This window comes from Tetrao urogallus (assembly GCF_951394365.1).
Source record: "Tetrao urogallus genome assembly, chromosome: 1".
Taxonomy (NCBI): domain Eukaryota; kingdom Metazoa; phylum Chordata; class Aves; order Galliformes; family Phasianidae; genus Tetrao; species Tetrao urogallus.
The window spans coordinates 7,664,738-7,686,979 of NC_136813.1; the positions used below are offsets into that span (position 1 = coordinate 7,664,738).

The window sequence follows — 22,242 nt, forward strand, 5'->3', positions numbered from 1 at the left end:
GACCCACTCCATCAGCTCAGCATCCTTCCTTTACTGGGTGCTCCAGACCTGGATGCAGTACTCCAGATGGGGCCTCATGAAGGCAGAGCAGAGGGGACAATCCCCTCCCTGTCCCTATTGCCACCCCTCTGTTGGTGCAGCCCAGGTTGCTGTTGGCCTTCCAGGCTGTGAGAGAGCACTGCTGGTTCATGTCCAGCTTTTCCTCCACCAGAACCCTAAGTCCTACCCACTGGTCTAATACGCTTAATGGCAGCCTGCTTCTCTGTATCACAGTTTTTAAAACCTTAATACATTAGAAGCCTGCTTTTCTTTTTTTTTTCAGGAAGGACGTTTTCCTTTTCCTCAGAGCAAGCTCAGGAAATGAGAGAAGCGGTCAGGAAGCCAGCTAAGCACCAATGCAAACATAAAGCAAAGAGCCACGGGTAATTTTCTTTAAATATTTTAAAGCGTTGATTTAAAAAAAAATGACAAAATTAATGCTGAATCTCCCTCTGAAGCATATCTCATTAGTCTGCTCATTTGCTTTTGGCAAGCAGACAAAGCAAGGATCAAAATAAAACGTTACAAATTACAGTGAGCTTTGCAGCACAATAACATTTGTGTTTGGGATTTAACCTGTTTCCTCTGGTGCTGTACCCTACGTCTGACACACGGAAAGTCCCCACTGTCAAAAAAAATCCCATGTAAACTGAAGAACAGCTGTTTCTCAGTGATCCCTTATCGTGTGAGCCCTCATTTGCTGCTGCTGCCCTCTGAGCCACTTCTGTGCTGCATGGTAGGCTGTTCCCAGAGTGGAAAACAAAACACCTAGCTGTCAGAAACACAAGGCTGCTGCAACAGCTGGAGTTTGCCAGGATACTGCTGGCAAGTACGATGAGCCCAATTAGCCCAAGTGTGCCAAAAACTGTGCTATTGAGCATCAGAGGGAGAGCTGCTATGGGGTTGTGCCACAGGGCTCTCACCCATGGCTGAGCTGTTCAAACCTAGACTTGATCATTCCAATAGAAGCAACAGACTTGGGTTCCCAGCAGCCTCACTGGAGGCTTTGCAGCTCCAGCCTTGCAGGGAGGAAGAGGAGGGCTTAGGGAGCAGCTCTGCAATGCTCTGCCTTCAGGAGCCTAGGCAACATAATCCAGACAGTTCATGTCTCTCATTTGTGGCCACACAGCTCTTTGAGGGGTCAAATGGGCCAGATCTCAGACACAATCCAAGTTAAGAATAACTTGCAACATAAAACGATAAATCTGGATGTTATTTTTAACCCAGAACTTCTTTGCTGCTCTCTCCTGCAGCTCATTGCCGCGTGTAGCTGGGCAGACAAAATTAGGAGATGAAATGCAGTGCAGTTACAGAAGTTGATGCTCCTGAAGGTCCTTTTTGACCCAAGTGATTCAGATTCTCAGAATGGGAGGCTGAGGAAGGAGGGTGTGTTGGGGACCTCCACAATGAAGGCAGCATCTCGTGTCAGCACATTTTCACATCACTGGAACTCCTGAGTTCTGTCTGCAGAACTCTGCTCTCCTTCACTCTGAACTTCTCAACACTTCCTCTTTAAAGAGCGCTTTTACAAAACAAGACAAAGTCAAAGAAACATACAGAACCTCCAAAAACAAATAGCAGAACAACCACAACCCCTCAAACATTACTTCTGAGGTTTTTGATAGGGCAAGAAGTAACAGCCTTCGGTTGTGCCAGGGGAGATTCAGGATGGATATTAGGAAAAAATTCCTCTCAGACAGAATGGTGAGGCATTGGCACAGGCTGCCCAGGGAGGGGGTGGAATCACCATATCTGGAGGTGTTCAAGAGCCATGGAGATGTGGCACTGAGGGATGTGGTTTAGTGGTCGCAGGCATGGGCTGATGGTTGGACTAGCTGATCTTATTGATCTGTCCAACCTTTATGACTCTATGATTCTCCATTCGTGCCAACAAATCCAATATGAGGCAGATCCCCCCTCCCCAGAAACTCTTTAATGTTTGTTATGTTTAACTGTAGGTATATTAAAGACTTCTAATTATAAGTTTCAAATCAGAGATCTCATTAATCCCCAGCTAAGAACATTACCATGATGAGCTGCCAAAGGCATGAGGAAATCACTCTAATTATCCGTTTTAGGTGCTGCTCTTCAAAACTTGATTAGCTATAGATACACAGGTGATAATTCCTACTGTCTTTATAGCACATCCTCACTATTATCCACTGTAGTCTGATTTAGTTCCTTATTAGAATAACACTATGCTAATTAAGCAATCCTGCATACAGAACATTTCGTGATGTAGATTAAGTGGGTTAAGATGATGATTAATATGACAAACTGTGCTATCAGTGTCAAAAGTAACCGGTGAAAAAGAAGGAGCTCTCACCTAACTGGTGAACAGGAATAAATAAAAAGTAAGTGGAGCATTAAAAAAAAAAACAAGAAAAAAAGCTAAAAATAAAATTGGAATAAATAAATAAATAAATAAATGTAGGCAGTAGGTTGAATTTGTGATCATGTATTTTCCTCACCATGCACCAGGACCCAAATTCTCTGCACACCTCCAGGTGCACACACTCTAACACATGGAGGAAAACACAGCTTTACGCAGAGCCCTGCTTTCACCCAGAGCACTGCTAAAGCAGCAGTTGTGTTTCCATGTTTTCACTCCCATTTGGTGCTGGTGACACACTGGGACAAGCCCAAGCACACAGCACAGCACAGCCTCCCCAGGCAGCGCTGGGTTCCGCACACCGCCTTGGGAAAGCTTTCTCTTTCCACCCCCTTTGCAAGCACTGAAACATGTACGTACTTTGCTCTTGCCCAATGATGTTTTGTTCCCAGCTACTTCCAGTTGGCAAAGGCACTCTCCCAACCCACGTGAGATGCAAACTGTGCTGCTTTAACCCTTTTGGGCCATGCATTCACTGCATTCTTCTGTCAGGAGCAAAGAGTTTGCAACAGTGGTGTAGCAAATTTAGAAAACAAAGTCACTGAGAACACTGGTGATCCACAGAGATTAAAGTTTTATTTTGATATAAAAATTAAATAGCAAAGTTTGTTTTATTTTTTACAGTGATAAATTAGAAATTTACAGTACATACATCAAAGCAGATACATTTTCTGTACACCCAAAATAATCAGTGTCTACTTCCTTAGAAATTCAGGTAAAGGAGCTGACTTGTCTGCTCAACAAAGGAGCTTGTACCTCTCCAGTAGATGCTCCTGAGACCCGTGGTAAGTGGAGTGGGGTTGGAGAACACAGCACAGTGCAGGAAGGTAAGGGCCGTAAGGTCTCTGCTTGTATAATTGCAGCAACTGAATGTCTGGGACAGGATTAGTCATACATTTTTTGGCTTTAAATTCTTAACAACGTTGAAATGAGAGAATGTACGAGTTGCAGATGCTTTTGTAACTGCTGGGTTTGGGGTTGTCTGTTGTGACTTCCCACTCAGCATCCCCAAAACAAGGCAAGGTGAATGCACATGGATGCCCAGAAAGGTAGGGGATGCCCCGTCCTTCAAAGAATTCAAGGTCAGGCTGGATGAAGCTCTAAATGATCCAACTGTAGGTGTCCTGTTCATTGCAGGGGAGTTGGGTTTGGTGACCTTTAAGGGTCCCTTCTAACTCAACCAATTCTATGATTCTATGATTTGTGGGACGTAATTTTGTTGGTGCTACAGCTGACGTTGCTTTGGGGTTGCCACAGTGGCCCTGGGAACACGTTCCTTCAGGGATAGCCAGCTGCTCCCCACCTCCTGCCCATAGCATTTGAGTGCCTCATGCTGTAGTGGTCCCCAGCTCCCTCATGAGGCTATACAGTGCTGTCCTCATTTCACTCATTTCCAAGGTCCCCAACCAGTCAGGAGATCAGTCTGGCACAGTCCACAGGGTCACAGGCGGGGATGTGATAACAGGAGTACTACTTAACATCCACTTCTGTGTACATAACACAGTTAAAAATGCTGTTTATTGGATCAGTCAGGTCAAACAGGAGTCATGTCAGCCAGGAAACTATCCAAACCGCTTCAGATTGAAGGACGCTTGAGTGAATGTGACACCTTGGCACAGCCTGACGCTGCAAGACAAGGCTCATACTGTGTCTTCACCCTTTGCAAGTTAAAATACAGCTGCTGATCACACATCCCTTGCTGCGATGGGAGATGGAGCACGTGGTGGAGAGGCTGAGCCATCTGAAGATTTCCGACTTGCAGAACTCCTTGCCCACAGAGGAATAACCAGATCCAAACACAACACTAATGGTGAGAGAATTCAGAGAGAGGATCAAAAGGCCCAGATGGTATGCAGTGCTGGCCGAGACAATGGCTGCACATTGAGCAGAATGTGTCAAGTTGTCACTAGTTCTGCTGGAGAGGGAGCCCAACCACAAAGACTGCAATTAGGGTTGGTTTGTTTTTTCAGTGTCTTTTTTTTTTTTTTAATATGCTCTAGCACATGTTTCAACATTGCCATTGAAACAATACACGCTGCTGGGACAGAGTAGGAACGAACCATGGTTTGGGAAGCAGCACATGGGCACCTGTAGGAAAAGTGAGGGCAAACGCGTGCTCTCAGCTGCCCTTGAAGATCACAGCAGTCAGGGCACTGGGGGATGCCCAGCAGCTAAGCAGGATCCACACACACAACACAAAAATTTGGAGTACTCAGAACTGAAGGTCCTTCAGAGGGACAGAGCACTGAAACAGCATTCTCTTAAATATTTATGGGTTACTCTTTGCATCACCTTCCTTAACAGCCAAACAAGTCCCAGACACAAGGTTCAAGCTCCCTGTGAGCTCAAGCCAGTACCTCCTCAATTAAAACTTGGCAGTTGCTGTGAAACAACATTAATTGTAAAGAAGTTGGATCTCTTCTCTTGGATCCATTTCCAAAAACTGACAACGTCTCTGTCATTCCTGAGGACTGAATGCCTGCACACATTCTGTACGCATCTATACAAAATAAAATAAAACCACTCCATAGCTGTCAGTGAGCAACTGGAGCGTTCTGAGGCAATCAGCTGCATTGCGATGTCACGGACTGAGAATGTTCTTTTAATTGTAACTGACACACATAATTATACAACTGATCTGTGTGAACATGAGGTTGCCAAGAAACTCAACGTTTCACTTCCCCCAGACTGGCGTCTGCAGAGATACCATCACGCTGAACGAAATATATTAAGACTTAATTGCTTCATGCAATGGGTCTCCAGAGAGACAGATAAGTTTACTCGGAGAAAAACTGACATTGTTCTGAAGAGACCCTCAACTCGATTTTCTCTTTCCTGTAGGAAGGAGCACGATAACATAAGACTTTATTTAAAGCTATTAAGCTCAGCAAAACGAAGCAGTCAGCTGGAAATAGCAGTAGCACCTGAAGGAATAGGAACAGAGGCAGGCGGACGACGACAGCTGATGTGTAACAGCACGCACAGTTTCCAGATTCCCACAGTTCCTCTACTTCTGACCACGACCTTGAGCAAAGCTTTTTTAAAAATACAAAGCACTGACAGAATCACAGAGTGGTTCAGGTTGGGAGAGACCTCAGGAGGTCCAAATTCCTGCTCAAAGCAGGGTCTCAGCACTCAGATGAGACCAGGTTACAGGCAGTGAAAAGAACAAGCCAAAATTATTACTAGACCATCAGATGACTTAAGAGTCATTCTCACTAATACCTCACTAAATCCTTCTTTTGGGTAATTCCCAGACTTGGGAAGTTCACATGATTCTCTGTTGGAGGACCTGATCCTTGGCTGACTTGTGCAGCCTAAGAGGGCGACGGAATTCCCCAGGGTGCAGAGACAGCCCTCAGAAAGCACTTCCTCCACAATGCTCAGAAAGAAGACACCTATCTGAGGTCCTGGATGCTCCATCTTCTGGTAACTGCACCCTGCCTCAGCCCAGAATTTGGACCTACACTGCCTTTCCTCCTGCAGCTGCAAGATGATGAAAATAAAACAGTATCCCACAGCTGCGGCCTACTATCCCATTGCTTTTAAAGACTTTGGTATATTGCATCCTGCTTTTAAAACAAAAAGGAAGATAACGTGTTCGGATATTTCACAGCTTTTAAAGCCTCCTTGGGCTTTCCTATTTCTGGCAGCACAGTTTATGGCTTTCATATTTCCAGCATTATTTGTTTGTTTGTTTATTCTTTAAGGCATTTTTTTCTCCTTCCCCAAGAGACAAGTTTTGTAACCATCTCCTCACTCAGCTCCCAACACTTACGCTGCAGTTCTTACACACGAACAGTCCTTCAGGTGAGAGCAGTCAGACCATCTGGACGCTGTCCTTTTCTCACACCACAGTCTCGTTCCCTTTCCCAGGTTTCACCCAACCGTCCGCTCTTTTCTCCCGTTTCACTTTCCCTGAGTTCACCAGTCTGTTTGAGCACTTCTGCCACGTGTGCAGAGTTTTGGCTGACCAGATCCACATACCTGAAGTGATGCCCACCAGGAGGGACATGAAGATTTTGAGCATCTCCACTGCCATATTGGAATCGTCAGCTGAATAGCGGAAAATGGCCCAGTTGGAGATTTCGTAGAAATAACAGGCAATGACACACGTTGCTGGGACGGTGTACAGCACTGAGAAGACACCAATTTTAACCATCAGCCTCTCCAGTTTGTCAGTTTTAGTCCCGTCTTTCTGAAGATTGGATCTGATTTTAAATAAGGCCACTAATCCCGCTGCAATGAATAAAGTTCCAATAACCAGGTAGGTAAAAAGCGGAGCAACCACGAAGCCCGTCAGCGCATCCAGGTTCTGGTTGCCAACGTAGCACAGGCCAGTGAGCTCATCGGCATCTACCAGTCTCATAATCAAAATGACGATGGTCTTCACTGCAGGGATAGCCCAGGCTGCGATGTGGAAATAAGAGCTGTGCATTTCTATAGCTTCGTGGCCCCACTTGAGTCCTGCAGCCAGAAACCACGTCAGTGTCAGAATAACCCACCAGATGGAGCTAGCCATCCCGAAAAAGTACATCAGCAAGAAAATTATAGCACATCCTGTGTTCTTAAGACCTTCTTGGATAAGAACAGGTTCTGCTGCCTCTTCAAAATCACAGGATATCCTTTCCCGGCCCACAGTTAGCCTCACAATATAAGCAATGCTATAAATATTGTAGCACATGCTCAAAAATATGATTGGGCGCTCTGGGTAGGAAAATCTGGATGAATCAATCAGGAAGGTCAGGACTGTGAACGCAGTTGATATGAAGCACAGACTGGCCCACACGGCCATCCAGATATCTGTGAACTCCTTCGCTGACCTGCTGTAGAGCCCAGCGTCGTAGCCGCACTTCAGGACACAGTCCAGGTTTCTCTTGACCCAGATGTACTGATCTGAATTAGATCCCATGCTGTGACACTCCTCTCCAGGCTGCAAGGATGTCTTGCTATGAAGGGGAACCTCTTCATCTCCCGGGCCCTCCATGCACATGTGGTTGTGATCATTTTGGGGAGGGAATTTGCTGCAGTTCAAGCTGTCTGGCCAGGCAAATCCAAACTCTTTTAAAACAGGTTCACATCTTCTTTTGACGGAGAGGCACATGCCACCACAGGGACCTATGGGGATGTTAATCTTCTCCGTGCACATCGGGACATAGACCGAACAAAGGAAGAACTGCAAGAAAGAGAAACAAAAATCATGACCGCGTTAGGAGAGATTCCAGCGGGTCAAAATATAACAAGTTTTTGCCTTTTTAGCAGTAATTTTTGGTCCTTTGCCTTAAACAACAGGAAGCAGCGCAAAACAAACCAAGAACAATAAAAGCAGAGGAAGAAAACTCCTAGAAATGCTGCTTTCTTTCAGTTCAAATGTGCTCCGCACGCAGAGCCCACACGTTTTGCTCCCTGGATGAGCTCCACGCAAACTGAGCCCATCAGTTTCAATACAGTGAGCTGGACTCAGCCAGATGTGAACCTCCAGGGTTTGCAATTTAGGAAAGCAAAAATACAAACAACAAAAAACAAACAAACAGACACCCAAAAAACAGACAACCTCCCTCCCCCCCAAAAAAAATCCAGAAAGCAAACCCTAAACAAACTGAAGAGGTTTAAAACAAATAGATTCGTTGGAGGCACTGCCTGGAGCAAGCAAACAGAAGAAAAGGCGTTTAGTGACCGCTTCGATTCGCGGTCCCACGAGCACGGCGTGCTCCTCTCTCACTGTAAGGTCGACTACTTTCTGTTTTTTGCAGCAATAAACATCGCCGCTTTCTCCACTCTTCCGCGCGTTCGCACGCAGCTCCTCGCCATCCCCGCGCCCCGACCGGTGTCACAGCCGCGCTCAGCTCCCGCTGCCGGACCCCCCCCGGCCGACGCTCACCTGGAGCTGGCTGGAGCAGCCGTACTGGATGAGCGGGGTGAAAGTGGTGAGCTGCAGCTCGGCGTCCGCCTGCAGCTCGTGGCCCACCAGGTTGGGCATCTTGGTGACATTGTAGCCCAGGTTCTGGCACATGGCGATGCGGATGGCGTCGCAGCGCCTCTCCTCCTCGTCGCCGAAGCCCCGCGCCCCGCCGAGCAGCCCGGCCAGCAGCAAGGCCAGCATTCGGCCCCCGCCGCCGCGCCGCTCCATCGCCACCCCCGGCCCCACCTGCCCCGACCCCGGGCTGCGGGCTGCGGGCTCCGGCCCCGGCCGCGCCGTGCCGCACGGGCCGGCTCCAACGGGGAGGGGCCGAGGGCGGCCCCGCTCTTAAACCGCCGCGCCAAGAAACTGCCCAGGGGAGGGACGTTGCCTCCCCGAGCCGCCGCCGCCTCCTCCTCCTCCCAGCACCGCCGCCCCGAGGACGCGCCCCGCGGTGCCGGGGAAGCGCCCCGCCGCGCCCCGCCGCCGGCAGCGCTCGCTGTCAACGCCAGGGGCTCGTTCGCTGCCTCCCGCGCTCCGGGGCGCAGTGCCTGCTGTCCCCACCGTGCGTCCCCGCCGGGCCGAGGCGTGAGGCCCGCTCCCACTCAGCACTGCCGGCCGAAAGGGCTCCCCGAGGGCATGGCTGCCCAGGGGCAGGGTAAGGCCGAGCCTTCGTCAGGCTGTGGGCAGAGCCAGGGAAGTTTCCGAGGTGCTGCCTATCCTCTTTCATGTGTCCGCTTCATAGAGTCGCAGAGTTGGAAGGGACCTTAAAGCCCATGCAGTTCCAACCCCTAACATGGGCTGGTTACCACTCACCTGCTCAGGCTGCCCAGGGTCCAGTCAGCCTGGCCTTGAGCACCTCTAGAGATGGGGCACCCGCAGCTTGGTCCAGAGCACAAGCCTAATGGAGAGCGGCTGAGGGAATTGGGATTGTTTGATCTGGAGAAGGGGAGGCGCAGGGGACGCCTTATCACCCTCTAAAACTCCCTGACAGGAGGTTGCAGCAAGGTGGGTGTCAGCCTCTTCTCACAGGTAACGGCAATAGGCTGAGCAGGAATGGCCCCAAGTTGTGCCAGAGGAGGTTCAGGTTGGATATTAGGAAACATTTCTTCTTCTAAAGAGTGGTAATGCATTGGAACAAGCTGCCCAGGGAGGTGGTGGAGTCCACCTGGGTCATGGTGTTCCTTCGTGGGCAGCAAGAAATGAGGAGGGCACTGCTCCTAGTAGCTCATAGTATTTGTGTAAATCTCATAAATATCTATGGATGTAGCACTCGTGAATGATGAGAGAAAAGGGCTGTGGGATTGAGCTGTGGAGTGTCAGCGGGAGGATGGATTAAGAGCAGACAAATGAGGCTTGCTTTCCAGATAATTTACACCTGTAATAAAATCTGGTAGAGCTGGTTGTGCCTTTAGCAAAAATATGTCATCTATTAATGACTTGTTTGTAAAGCACTTGGAAAATGTTTGTAGAGCCCTGGTTAAATGACCTCTGGCTGGGTGCGTGTCTCTGTGCATGCAGCGTGGGACACGTGTGGGTGCTCTGTGACAGAGCTGTGTGTTCATCTGTGCATGGCCATGATGCTGACTGATCTTCTTCCTCAAGTGCTAGAGATAGTGTTTTAATGGATGTTTCATGAGCGCAGGTGTTTACATAGCCCTCATCACCCTGATGCTTAGCTCCAATAAAGTGACTGCGGCCTTATAAAACCCTTGCGAGGCAGACAAGTTATATTATCTTAACTTTTTTAACACAGGGTCAGACGGTGCTGTGGTCCCAAGGTCGTGCAAGGAGCCTGCGGTACAGTCAGCAGCTCAACACGTATCTGGTGAGGGCTGTATTTACTCATAAGCATTGCCTTCTGTGACTAGCAGTACTCAGCTGCTAATCTGGGTTGGTGATAGTGCTGTGAACTCACACAGTGTACTGCAAATGTCCGCTGAGCTGTTCCCAGCCCCACCAAAAGCGTGATCTAAATCAGACAGGGAATGGGCACTGGGCATTCCATACAGGCTAACACACAAAAGCAGAAAGCAAAGCCTCCCATGGGAGAAGTTGTGGTCTAAATTCTGTAGGTAAGGAGGTTGGAGGGAGGAGGATCACGGTGACCCTAAAAGCTATGAATCTTTTTCTTAGATAAAATCATTTGATCTGGAAGGGACCCTCAAAGGTCATCTAGTCCAACTCCCCTGCAATGAACAGGGACACCCACAGCTAGCTCAGGTTGTTCAGAGCCCTGTCCAGCCTGATGTGGGGTAGACCAGAGCAGAGCTTTGCCTAATTCCCAGGAAACAATTTGTCTGCTGCACGTTCAGCAAAACCCTCTGCCAGTGGACCCAGTCCTTTGACTCAGTGGAAGGGACAGGAGGACATGTTAGAGCTGCAGTGAGATACGAATGTCTCTTAGAAAAAAAACACCACCCCCCCAAAAAAAATAATTGCCACTATTGCTTTTTCTTTGAGAACACAAAAATAAATATTAGGAAGTGCTACACTGCCATGTTTGCTTTGGAGAGTCTTTTAGATAATGGGAATTAGTTTTCAAAACAAGAACACTGGCAAATCATAGCAGAGGTCTGAGTTGGAAAAAATGGTAATTACACTGCTTTGAACCTTGTGCATATATTAACAGTGATTAAATGTCACTATGATAAGCATGTGCATAATAGCTTCTTGAAACAGATCAAAGTAAGAAACCTCTGGGATAGTTGGTGTAGAGATTCTTAGATTACTGGGCAGTTGTGAGATTCTGGCCTGAGTCCTGCACAGCCCAAGCTGTGTTATTTCCTTGTTTGTTATTTGAATCGCAATGTATCTTTTTTTATTTTTATTTTAAGAAATATGATTTTGAGGTTGCCTTCATTAAATAATCAGCTGCTAAGAAGCTCCCTATTTATTGTGGCTGCCAATAATTATATCTGGTTTCTAGTTTGAGTTATCTCCTGCTTCCAGCCTCTGACTTTTGTTGGATCTTTAGTGGCCAGAGTGAGAAGCCATCCCCAAGATCATCCCTGTGTGTAATGTCAGACCAAATAAGTCACCCTTTGGCCTTTTTGCAGTAAGCAAAATAGATTGAACTTCCCGAGTTTCTTACTGCAAGGTGTCTTTTGCAAAGCTTTAACCATGCTTTTGATTTTAAAGGAGTGAGATTTGAGCCTGACTTTTTGTCCCTTTAGAGTCAGCTAAGACAAGCAAACAACTGCAGGGGGCAACTCACATTATAGGAATTACATGAATATAAAATACTACTTATAGTCTGTTATTGTATTTCTGTTGTTGTAATTTTCCTGTGAAGTTTTTATGGTTTTTTTTTTTTTTTTTTTGCATATTTACTTAAGCTGCAAGTGTATTTCTTTGTCATAGAATGTCTCCAGTATCTCTCAGATTCTTGCAGCAGGAGATCTGGGAAAATTCAAAAGTGAATATTTTCAAGGCATCAGTGTTTTCCTGAACGCTGGTGTTAGAATGTGGTTTGGCTCTCCAGTAGAAACAAGACTCATGTCAGACGTGCAGGTCTTCATTCTTACATGAGATCAGCCTGCTTGTACATCCAAGGATGCTATCTGCCCTTCAGACCACAGCCTCACACCGAAAGCCACTACTGCTTGTGGGCAGACCTGAGGAAACTCAGGCACCCTCTCCATTTCTTTTTCAAGTGTGGATACCACACTGGAATTTGATTTCCTTAATCAAATTTAGATGTCTACTTATGGTCAGGTGAATTTCATTTTAAAAACTAGCCCAGAAGTGCAGGGTCACTTGGAGATGTCTAATGGTGTCTGGATAATGGCCACTTCTGGGACACAGAGGGAATAGACGTTGCCATCCCACAGATTTCTGACAAAGTTCTTGGATACAAGTGAGCGAAACAGGCAGGTTTTTAAACATGTGCAAATCCTAGAGCTGTTCTGGGACATCTCCTTATAGTACCACTGAAACCATAAGATTGCATTTTCACTGTTAGTCAGTTTTCTCTAACTTTTCTCATCTGTGTTTTCCAAAACTCAGCCAAATATCTGTTGGACATTTGTCACTTGCATTGTTTATTGACAGTTCCACAACTTCCATCTTGTAACTTAGCAGTACCATTTGTGGCTCTGTCTTGGTTTACATAAAACTCCATCGTCTTTGACCACCTGTCCATTAATTTTCTCTTTTTGCTTATTTTATAACATTCTTTTAATTCCTTTTGTGTTTGTTTTCATTCAACTCAACGTCTTCTTTCTCCTGTTTATCACTGATGTATTTTCTTAACTTTATAGTGTTAACGATGTTATTAAAGGTGTTTTCTTTAATTTTCCACCTATACATTTAGCTAAATTTTTTTAAATCAAGGAAGATTGCTTTCATAATGGCTTTTCTGGAATCTAGTAAAATCTTTACAGTTGATTCCTATTACTATGCTTGTTATTCTGCACTTTGAGAGGCTGACCTTTTTAAAGCAGGAAGCATGTCTCTGTTTCGACATGGCTGTAGCCTCCTTTAAGGTACTGCTGTGCAGCTGAGCTGTGACACATCCATACAATATCTGAATTCACATGTGTAATTCCTTGCATGCCAGCATGGGTCAATAATTGCTCCATGACCCCTGAAAGTCAATAATGTTAACTCAGTCTGCACAGAGACCTCAGACTTTGTTTTCACAGCACTGTAAACAGGAAATTTCAGCGCTGTTTAATATGCACCATTTCAAGAAACCATTTGCATTTAGCTGTCATCAAAATGGGTGCCAATGCTCGAGAATTTATCAGGTTATTTGTGTGGGTGGGAATCTAGAAGGCACAGGTGTATCACACACCATATAATGGGGCACCAAGAGCAAAGCTGGCCATAACTTTCTTAAGATGACAGATGTTCATATACACGTCACTTCATCTGTGTCCTAGTATTTGACATGCAAGTATTTCTCTTTCTTGGCTTAAAAATATGTACGATATTTTATTTTTGACAGTTTTCCCACAGCCCTTTCCTCTGATAATGAAGGATTCATGTATAGAATCATCAAAATCACAGAATGGGTTGGAAGGGACCTCAAGGATCATGAGGCTCCAACCCTCCCACCACAGGCAGGGCCGCCAACCTCCCCATTTAATACAAGACCAGCTGCCCAGGGCCCCATCCAACCTGGCCTCTAGGGATGGACGAGGCATCCACAGCCTCCCTGGGCAGCTGTTCCAGCTCCTCACCTCTCTCTCTGTAAAGAACTTCCCCCTGACATCTAACTTAAATCTTCCTTTCCTCAACTTCAAACCATTTCCCCTTGTCCTGCTGTTATCAACCCTTTCAAAGAGTTGATTCCCCTCCTGTTTGTAGGCTCCCTTTAGGTACTGAAAGGCTGCAATGAGGTCATCCCTCAGCCTTCTTTCCTCCAGGCTGAACAAGCCCAGCTCCCTCAGCCTGTCTTCATAGTAGAGCTGCTTCAGTCCTCTGATCATCTTAGTGGCCCTCCTCTGGATCCACTCCAACAGCTCTCTGCCTTTCCTGTACTGGGACCCCCAGACCTGCATGCAGTACTTCAGATGGGGCCTCATGAGAGCAGAGTAGAGAGGGACAATCACCTCCCTGTCCCTGCTGGCCATCCCTTTTGTGATGGAGCCAGTATGTCCTCTGCCAGATTAACAGACCAAACCGGCATTTATTTGGCATCAGGATCTGGTATTACAGAAACATTTTGGCATTTTTTTTTTTTTTTTCCCCCCCACATTTTCACTGTGCTGAAATACAAAACCATCCAACACGAGCAGCCTCAGGCTAGGCTGGATGTAGCTCTGGGCAGCCTCGTCTGGTGGTTGGCGACCCTGCACATAGCAGGGGGGTTGAAACTAGATGATCATTGTGGTCCTTTTCAACCCAGGCCATTCTCTGATTCTCTGATTTGACCAAACTGTTCAGGAAAGCTGTCTTGCAGAGATACAATATGTCAAATTTCAACAAAATCTGTTCCTTTTGGGAAAATCCACTGACTGCGTCTTGACCCATGGGGGAAGCAGAATTCAGCCTGAACTTTGGAATCCATGCTGTTGTGTCCTGAACAGGCTTCCAGTTTGAACTGCTGCTCATGTTTGTGTCTGCAATACTCAGGGATTTGCATTTTGGCCTGAAATTTCCCACACTTGATCTTGGCCCAAGAGATTTTTATTTTATGTTATTTTATTTTATGGAAAATGATAAATAGTTTTCTTCTCAGAAAATGGCTCAGAGGCCTTTTTCATGCTCAGATAACTCCAACACAGCTTGGTTTTATAACTTCAGATTTGGCAAGTGCAGAGTGCAGTCCGGAATGAGGAATGCACTTTTTTTGCCTTGTTTGAAGACATTTCATTTCGCAATAGCAAATTAGTCCGAATCTTTGGAAATAATAGACTGATCGTTCGCAAGGCGTTATTTCACCATGGTGGAAAACGACAGACCAAACTCTATTTCTCTGGGAGGTCATGAGTCTTGCTTTATAAATATGGCTTAGCTTCCTTTTTGCAGCGTCATCTTTCCTACTAAATCTCTCTGCGTCCTCTTTTGCTTTAACTCTAGCTGCAGCAGAGGTCATTTCTGCTATATTTGCTCTCCATAAGCTAGGTTGGTTGTACGTCCTTCTCATATGTAAGTAGACTTCAGAAATTAAGTTATGCTGAGATACACAGCCCTCAGAAGAGGAGCTCAGGAGGCAGATTTGCTGATACGCTTCAGCTGTTCTGCGCTGCCCCGGCGGTACAGCAACAAGCTGCTGTAATGAATCGGTTACTGCAGGCATAAGGTTGTTCTGTGTCACTGGAGCAGCACAGAGCTGTGAAGCATGCTGATGAATCTAGCCACAAATCTTGAAATGTCTTCTTTTTTTTCCCGTTAAAAAGCCTGTGTGAGCCGATACGCTGTGTTTAAATACATAACAGCAAGTATTGACTTGCAAGGCATGGCTGGAAAAAACCCGTCTTTGTGTTATGTTAGGCAGGCAGTGGGGTCATCCTCCTGGGAAAGAAATTTGACATCTGCCAGGAGTTGAAGTTAGTGAGATTTGTGCTGCTTTCGTAGAGTTTTGTGAATACACAAAGGGCGGATGGATGCAACGCTGCAGGCTGTCTGATAGTGCCTGCTGTCTGGACGCTCACGAAGAGCAGCTCACATGCCAGCTAAGGGGCACCACGTTACACACATGGCTGCATTCAGGTCCTGCTAAAATGGCAGAGGGGTTTCTCCAGGCGGCAATACGTGGCTCTTCCAGCTCTGGCGGGACAGCCTGGTTTACAGTGGCACTGTTATTCACTTTGTGGGCCATCTAAAATATAGGTCTGAGTGCTAATTAATTCCAAACCCCCTCTCCCCTGTAATTCTTCTAATTTTTGGCTGTTTTCTTTTCAAATGGTCACAGTATACTCCCAGTTTGGGAGTCGGTATAGTTATTTCATTCAAGCATGTTATTTTTTTGCTGATATGTTTATACAGATAGTCTTTAGCATGGATGTTGTGGCAGGAGGCATTTGCTTTATTCTGTTCCCTCTTCCAGTACAGTTTATCCCTCTTCACACAAACAGAGCTTCTCTTCTGTAAACCATTTCTATATGACATTCACATCTTTCTCTACCTATTCCTATATGAGTAAAGACAAACACAAACTTCATTCCAGGCTGTGAGAAGGACTGGTTTGGCAAGTCTTCGTCAAACAGATTTCCTAATTTCTACCCAAGTTGGAAAATTAATCGTATGGATTGCTGTTATACACACTCAAGAAGTTACAAAATGAACACAAATAATGGCATTCATTCTTGTCCGGAAGGCTTTGCTGCCATTTTATATTTACCTTGTATTCCTTGCCTGTGTAGGTGCAAAGCAATTGAGACCTACAAATCACATCTGTCTCCACAAGCAGTTCTTTGTCCAAAGCACCATTTCCATGACCATTTTCTGACCTGAAATATCATTCCTCCTGACCCGCCCCATCCCACGTGCATTTCTGCTGTTCCTCTGCCTCCTTGGCGGTGTAGGTGCGGGTTTAATTGTCAAAAAATGAACAGAACAGATTGAAATGAATGTGATGATGAGGACGGGTGGTGTGACCACAAAAGAAAACAGATTAGCTTAGATTGGCTTCGACTGTCAAGGAGCCGCACCCTTAACCTTTTCTACAGTGCTGATCACTCTGGTGTTCTCGCACTGCACAGAGGTTTTGTTGTCAATGGAACAAACACAGAATTTTATTTTTGTTATTACTGGATGAAGCATTTGAGGATATAGTGATCTTTCGTTCCTGGGCAGTGTTATTTATATTTGGAGGCTGACAATCCATCTAATTCCCCGTAGACATATAGATGAAGTTAGAAAATAATGGTAGTTTATGTGAATTCTGTTTTTCTCAGGCATTTTTATTCCTCAGAGAGACTTCCATGGGGCCAGATTACCATGAAAACTAGAATACCATGATATTTCAGTTCCATATGGTAAAAGTTCATGTCATTCATTATTGTTGACACTCTACATATATCCTTGGGGAACTATGAAAAATATAAAAATAAAACTCCTATAAAATGTGCATTTAAAAAAAAAAAATCTATAAAAACTGCTCTTCAACTCAAATGTTCCCCAAGAAAATCTAAAGCCAATTATTCCCCAAATATGGAAATTTCAGGCCACAGCTGAAACATCCAGGAGAGTTTCTGGAGGATGTACATTGCCACAACACCAAGGCCATCACGGTAGAGGACAGCCACTGAAAAGACCAGTGATGCTCTCTGTGCTGCCCCACACCTTGCCTCTTCTTACTGATTAAGTTGCACCTGATAGATGTGCAACTAAGGGTAAGTTTAATCTGTGGGGTTTTTTTGGAAGGTTAGTTTGCCGTTGAATCCTGTGTAGTTAAGACAGAAAGAGAAGGTGCTTGAGAGTCCAGTTCAGAGCTATCAAGGCCACTCTGCCTTGACTATCAGAAATGCTTAGGATCATAGAATCATAGAACGGCCTGGGTTGAAAAGGACCACAATGCTCATCCAGTTCCAACCCCCTGCTATGTGCAGGGTCGCCAACCAGCAGACCAGGCTGCCCAGAGCCACATCCAGCCTGGCCTTGAATGCCTCCAGGGATGGGGCATCTACAACCTCCTTGAGCAACCTGTTCGAGTGTGTCAGCACCCTCTGTGTGAGGATGTCATCTCACTGGATGTCTGACTCATTCCTTAGCTGCTCAGGTAGCTGGGTAAAGCAAAGAGAAATTAACACAGGCTTAACTGTAATAAGAAAGTATAGACTAAGGGATTATTAATGGAAGATCACTTGGGGGTACAGTGCATCAATGCAGGATTAAGAAATGTCTTAATTTCAGGCTAACTAGAGAGTCATTGTAATGCCCTTAAGGTTTGCTATGGGACTTGCACATAAAGGGCAATGCCATGCCAATCCAGCCTCAGAATTATGAAAGGATGAACTGGGTCACAAGTCCACGATTTCAGAGAGCAAACAGACAGCACTTCAAGAAATTGTTTTCGAAACAGGCACATAGGAAAAGGGAACTTTCAAAAGTCCTCCTGAAAAGTGGTACTGTAAGAGGTGGCCCTGGTGGAGATCTTATTTTCCTTCTGCTAGAACAAAATGATGCAGGGCATAAATTTGGCATTATGTTGAGACTTTCAGCTTTTGGTGAGCTGTGCTATAAACCTATATGTCTATTTTTTTGACCGTTAACAATTAGAGCTCCTTCACACAATAGTGAAAACTGTATTTCAAAATGAGCTGTTTTGTTTACTTAAAATGTTCCCCCTTACTGTCTGTTACTGTGTACAGTTGTTCTTTCAGAAAAGCGATGAATGCAGTTTGGTGGGGGTGGGAGTGCTGGGAGGAGGTATAACTTCTTGAATAATTATCACTATCTTTGTAAAGTTTGCTGAAGTTCTGGTATGAGGGAACTTCTATAAATCATTTGAGTTAATGCTCCTTTGTGGTACTGAGACTTCACCCATGGACTGTCCTTAGTGCTTAGTGCTTAGTGTGTTATTAGAGGCAGTGTATTATTCTATCCAAAGCTATATTGACTTCCCCCATCCGGGTTTTTGACAAAGTGAGATCTGTATAAAATCACATTTCTTCTTCTCAAAATATAAGGAACAAATATTTTATATTCAGTAAAGAGAATGTAAAAGGAAGGTGCTTTGTTGGTGTGGGAGAGGGACGTAAAATGATAGCACATTTGACCACTTACCTCATCTCCATGCACATGCATATGCACATGTATGCAGAAATCTGGCACTAAGTTTACTTCTCCCTATCTTCAATGTTTTCCAATGCTACAAAACACTATAAAACTGTCAAGAGAAGCCTTCTGACAGTAACATACATCAGGCCGTGAAAGGAACTCTCCCAGCGAGTGGTGAAAGCCCTATGAACAACAGTGATTCTCAACATGATGTGCACAAATTTGACATAATGTGATCTACAAAACATGACTTCCAGACATTACTGCTACACAGAGGCATGGGTGGGTTTTGGGGCTTAGCTAACCTCAAAAAGCAGAACCATTCCTAAGAAAGAATTTATACTCAAGTTCATGTCTTCTGGCTGGAAACTCAGATACCAAGGTGACACCACAGCCTTTATTTACAGCTATGCAAAATGCTGAAAACTCTCTGGAAGACAGTATTGGAACAGCCTGAAAAAAAGCCTGTTACTTTAGGAGAGGAATTTATTAAGAGGCACCAAGTTAGGTGTCCAGCCCGTACTAAACTGGGTTGTGATCTGAGCAGCTCTCAAGGGTTCTTTGAAAATCCTAACCTGAAATTCATAGAATCTTTGAATCATAGAACGGCTTGGATTGGAAGGGACCCTGAGGATCATCAAGTTCCAATCCCCTGCTAGATTTCTGTCTATCCTAGAGTTAGTATAGGAGAAGTCTCTGTAGGAGACCTCTGCAAATGAGATCAGAACTGAGCCATGAAATGCTGACAAAGTCATCTGGAGCACATGGAGCTGTGCTCAGTGATGAGCCTACCATTTCATTATTTTTGTGTTTATTACATCTTTTTTATTGAATGTGCTGTTTTTCTTTTATCTGCAGCTTTTATTTTGATTTGTATTTCATTATGATTTACTTTCATTTGATAGTTCTCAGTCTATTTACAGAGAACAAAAGAATGCACAATGTAGAACAGTAGAATAATAGTGTTTATTTTCACAAGTTTGGAACGATCAAATAACTCACAAGTCACAAAGTGGAACCATGCCTGAGGTAGGTTAGGTCATCTCAAGTGTGTGGAAACAAACAGAAATATCCCATTCTTCACTATTGTTTATTATATTTATGCCACTTGGGAGTTTTAACAATACCACATATATAAAACATTTGTTCTTGCTTTCTGCGCTATTCAGGGTTTTCTCAAGGATCTTTGGTGCCTTTTTTCATAGGAACACTGTGATGCTGCTATGCTTTGGTGACTTTCTCAACTGATTTAGCAGAACTGTAAGAAATGGCCCCCATGAATGAGCCAGAAGTGCTGAAAAGGAGGTTTTGTTCTCTGAATGCTTCTGTGTTTAAAAATGGTTCTTTTGAGAGTTGTAACTGGCTTATTTCAACTTCTCAATTCTTTTTAATGTACATTTAAAGCTCAGTCCAACAGAGAGAAACTAAAAGTGTGCTGGTGACGATCGGCTGCCGTGCAGTCCCATCAGATTGATTTTTATAACACTTTTGTCTTTGACAGGAGGTCCAAACGTGGATGTCTAAAGCCACATCTACCTGCTTAATCCTGCGATTTAAAGAGCTAAAAGTCAGCATGGGAGCACAGCTTCTTTCATTTGCAACTGCTCACAGTACTGGACATCCAGAGTCCTGCTAAGGACGATGCAGTTTATCAAAACAACTTTGCATGGTAACCTAAAATCACGGCCATTTTGCTGGGAAACACAGACCTGTAAAATGCAGTGATTCAGCATCTGCATCTTAAGCTGTTGAATTTCACTCCTGGATGTCTAAGAGCTGGCGGCAGGAGTGATCAGACGCCTAAGGCTATTTCAACATGGGCATTTGAAAATTAAGTCAGTGAAATTTACTGTTCATTATTCCTCTGGAAAATTCAGGCTTAAATTGAAAGCCTTTTCAATAGTGCTGAGTTCCTCGAAACTATCATTGCTTTTCAAAGGAGCTCAATTGCTTTAGAATAACTACATTTTATCTGTGGTCTTAGCAGCCCAACTTTATGGACTGACAGTTTTATTACAGAAACTTAAAGTGTGTTAGGACTTCAAACAGGGAAAAAATGACTTCTTCTGAGTCTTTTCTTAGTTTCACAAAGCTATTCATGACTATGAAAAAATTCCTGTGATTGAAGCATAAATAATGTTGCAGTAATAACCTCATATAAGATGGGAATAGCTGAGGGGACAGAGAAACAACATTTTTTACTAAAGGATTTCATCATTCATTCCTCTCTGCTTTTCTGTCCTGCTTTGGGAAAGATGTAACATCTGCAGAGCTAAAGAGCACAGCCAACAACCAGTTGCTTCTCCCAACTTGCACCTGCCCTGCTTGAGGTCAGACTTCTCTATAAGAGATTTATCTCAGAACTCATTCAAGAGGCCCAGAACTCTCCTTCTCTCCTTCCCATTCATATCCATAGGAAGATGAGCACCATCTGCTTGTTTGAAGGCTGCTGCCCCCACCTGGCACGAAGAGGTGGAGGATGTGGTACCTGCACAGGACAGGTCTTTCCTGACTGCTGAATGTGAAAAACATCACAAAGGGAGGAAGGGGATGTGAGTTCCAGAGACAGCAGTGTGATTGCAGGGAGCATGGGCAGATATATGTTTTGGTAGCATGCAATTTTTCCACCCTAAAAGATTTTATTTCCATCTGGATGGAGTAGTGACATAGGCTGGCAGTAGAAGTAGGTTGTTGCAGAGGTTTAGGAATGTTGGTTGAGTGAAGGCAGAAAAACAGTCTCTGTTACCCAGCTGGAGGGATTTCAAGCAGGTTGAGGTACATGGAGTACGCAAGATGTTATTCTGCATTCTTTCCAAACTACTGAGAGCATTTTCTCGAAAAGCAGGAAATGAGCAGAGAAGTAGCTGCTCCTTTGGGTCCCAGTTCCCATTCTGGGCTGCTGCTGGAGTGGTGTCCTTGTGCACTGCCTCTGGTTCCTCCTATAGTGATCCCAGTGGCTCAGTTTAGCCCTTCATGGCTCACTTCAGCCAATTCTGTCACCTGATACAGAAAGAATAAATCAGCACTTCCAGGAACAGCAGCACCATAGACAAAACACAACGGAAATACAATTCTCCTGGAGTGAGAAGCATGAACATAGCTCAGTATGTCATCTCTTGGTTTAGCCTACAGAATCAGTGTGGTGAGCACTACGGTTCTGATTTCTTGATGTAGTCTTTGCTACGTGGCTCTGGACAGCCCGGTCTGGTGTTTGGTGGTTGGCCACTCTACACATAGCAGGGGGGTTGAAACTGGATGATCATTGTGGTCTTTTTCAGCCCAGGTCATTCTATGATTCTTTGATTCTATGAAAGACTTCAACGTTTATGTCTGGAAAAAATCCAGATCTGTATAAACTGGAGGACATTATTGTGTGTATTAAAATGTTCACATGGTATTATCCCACAACCCTTCCCATATTTATTTTGGAAATCATTACATCTGGAAAATGGGAAAACTTCCAGTTAATTATTTTACCTTGAAATATCAGCAAACACAAGGGGATGTTGAGATTATTCCCTGCTAAAAAAGAAAAAAAGAACAAGTAGGACTCAGGACTGTAAGCCAAAAGAGAATCCTTCTTCAAATAATGCATCACGGCTTAAGCTTACCATTGGGAAAACAAGGGTGAAAAGTGAAAAAGAGCCTCTGTACTCAGCTCTGGGGAGGTTGTACCTTGAGTACAGTGTTTGTTTTTGGCCCCTCAAAAAGACACTGAGGCCCTGGAGCATGTCCAGAA

At 44.8% G+C, this 22,242-nt stretch overlaps 1 protein-coding gene across 1 annotated transcript; it reads right to left on the reverse strand.

Moving 5' to 3' along the window:
* Positions 1-6,278: 6,278 nt before the first annotated feature.
* On the reverse strand, positions 6,279-8,561 carry FZD4 (frizzled class receptor 4; the record flags this gene model as incomplete). Its single annotated transcript, XM_079549455.1, has 2 exons — positions 6,279-7,607; positions 8,313-8,561. The coding sequence occupies 2 exons, from the start codon at positions 8,559-8,561 to the stop codon at positions 6,279-6,281; spliced, it is 1,578 nt and encodes a 525-aa protein (XP_079405581.1).
* Positions 8,562-22,242: the final 13,681 nt, after the last annotated feature.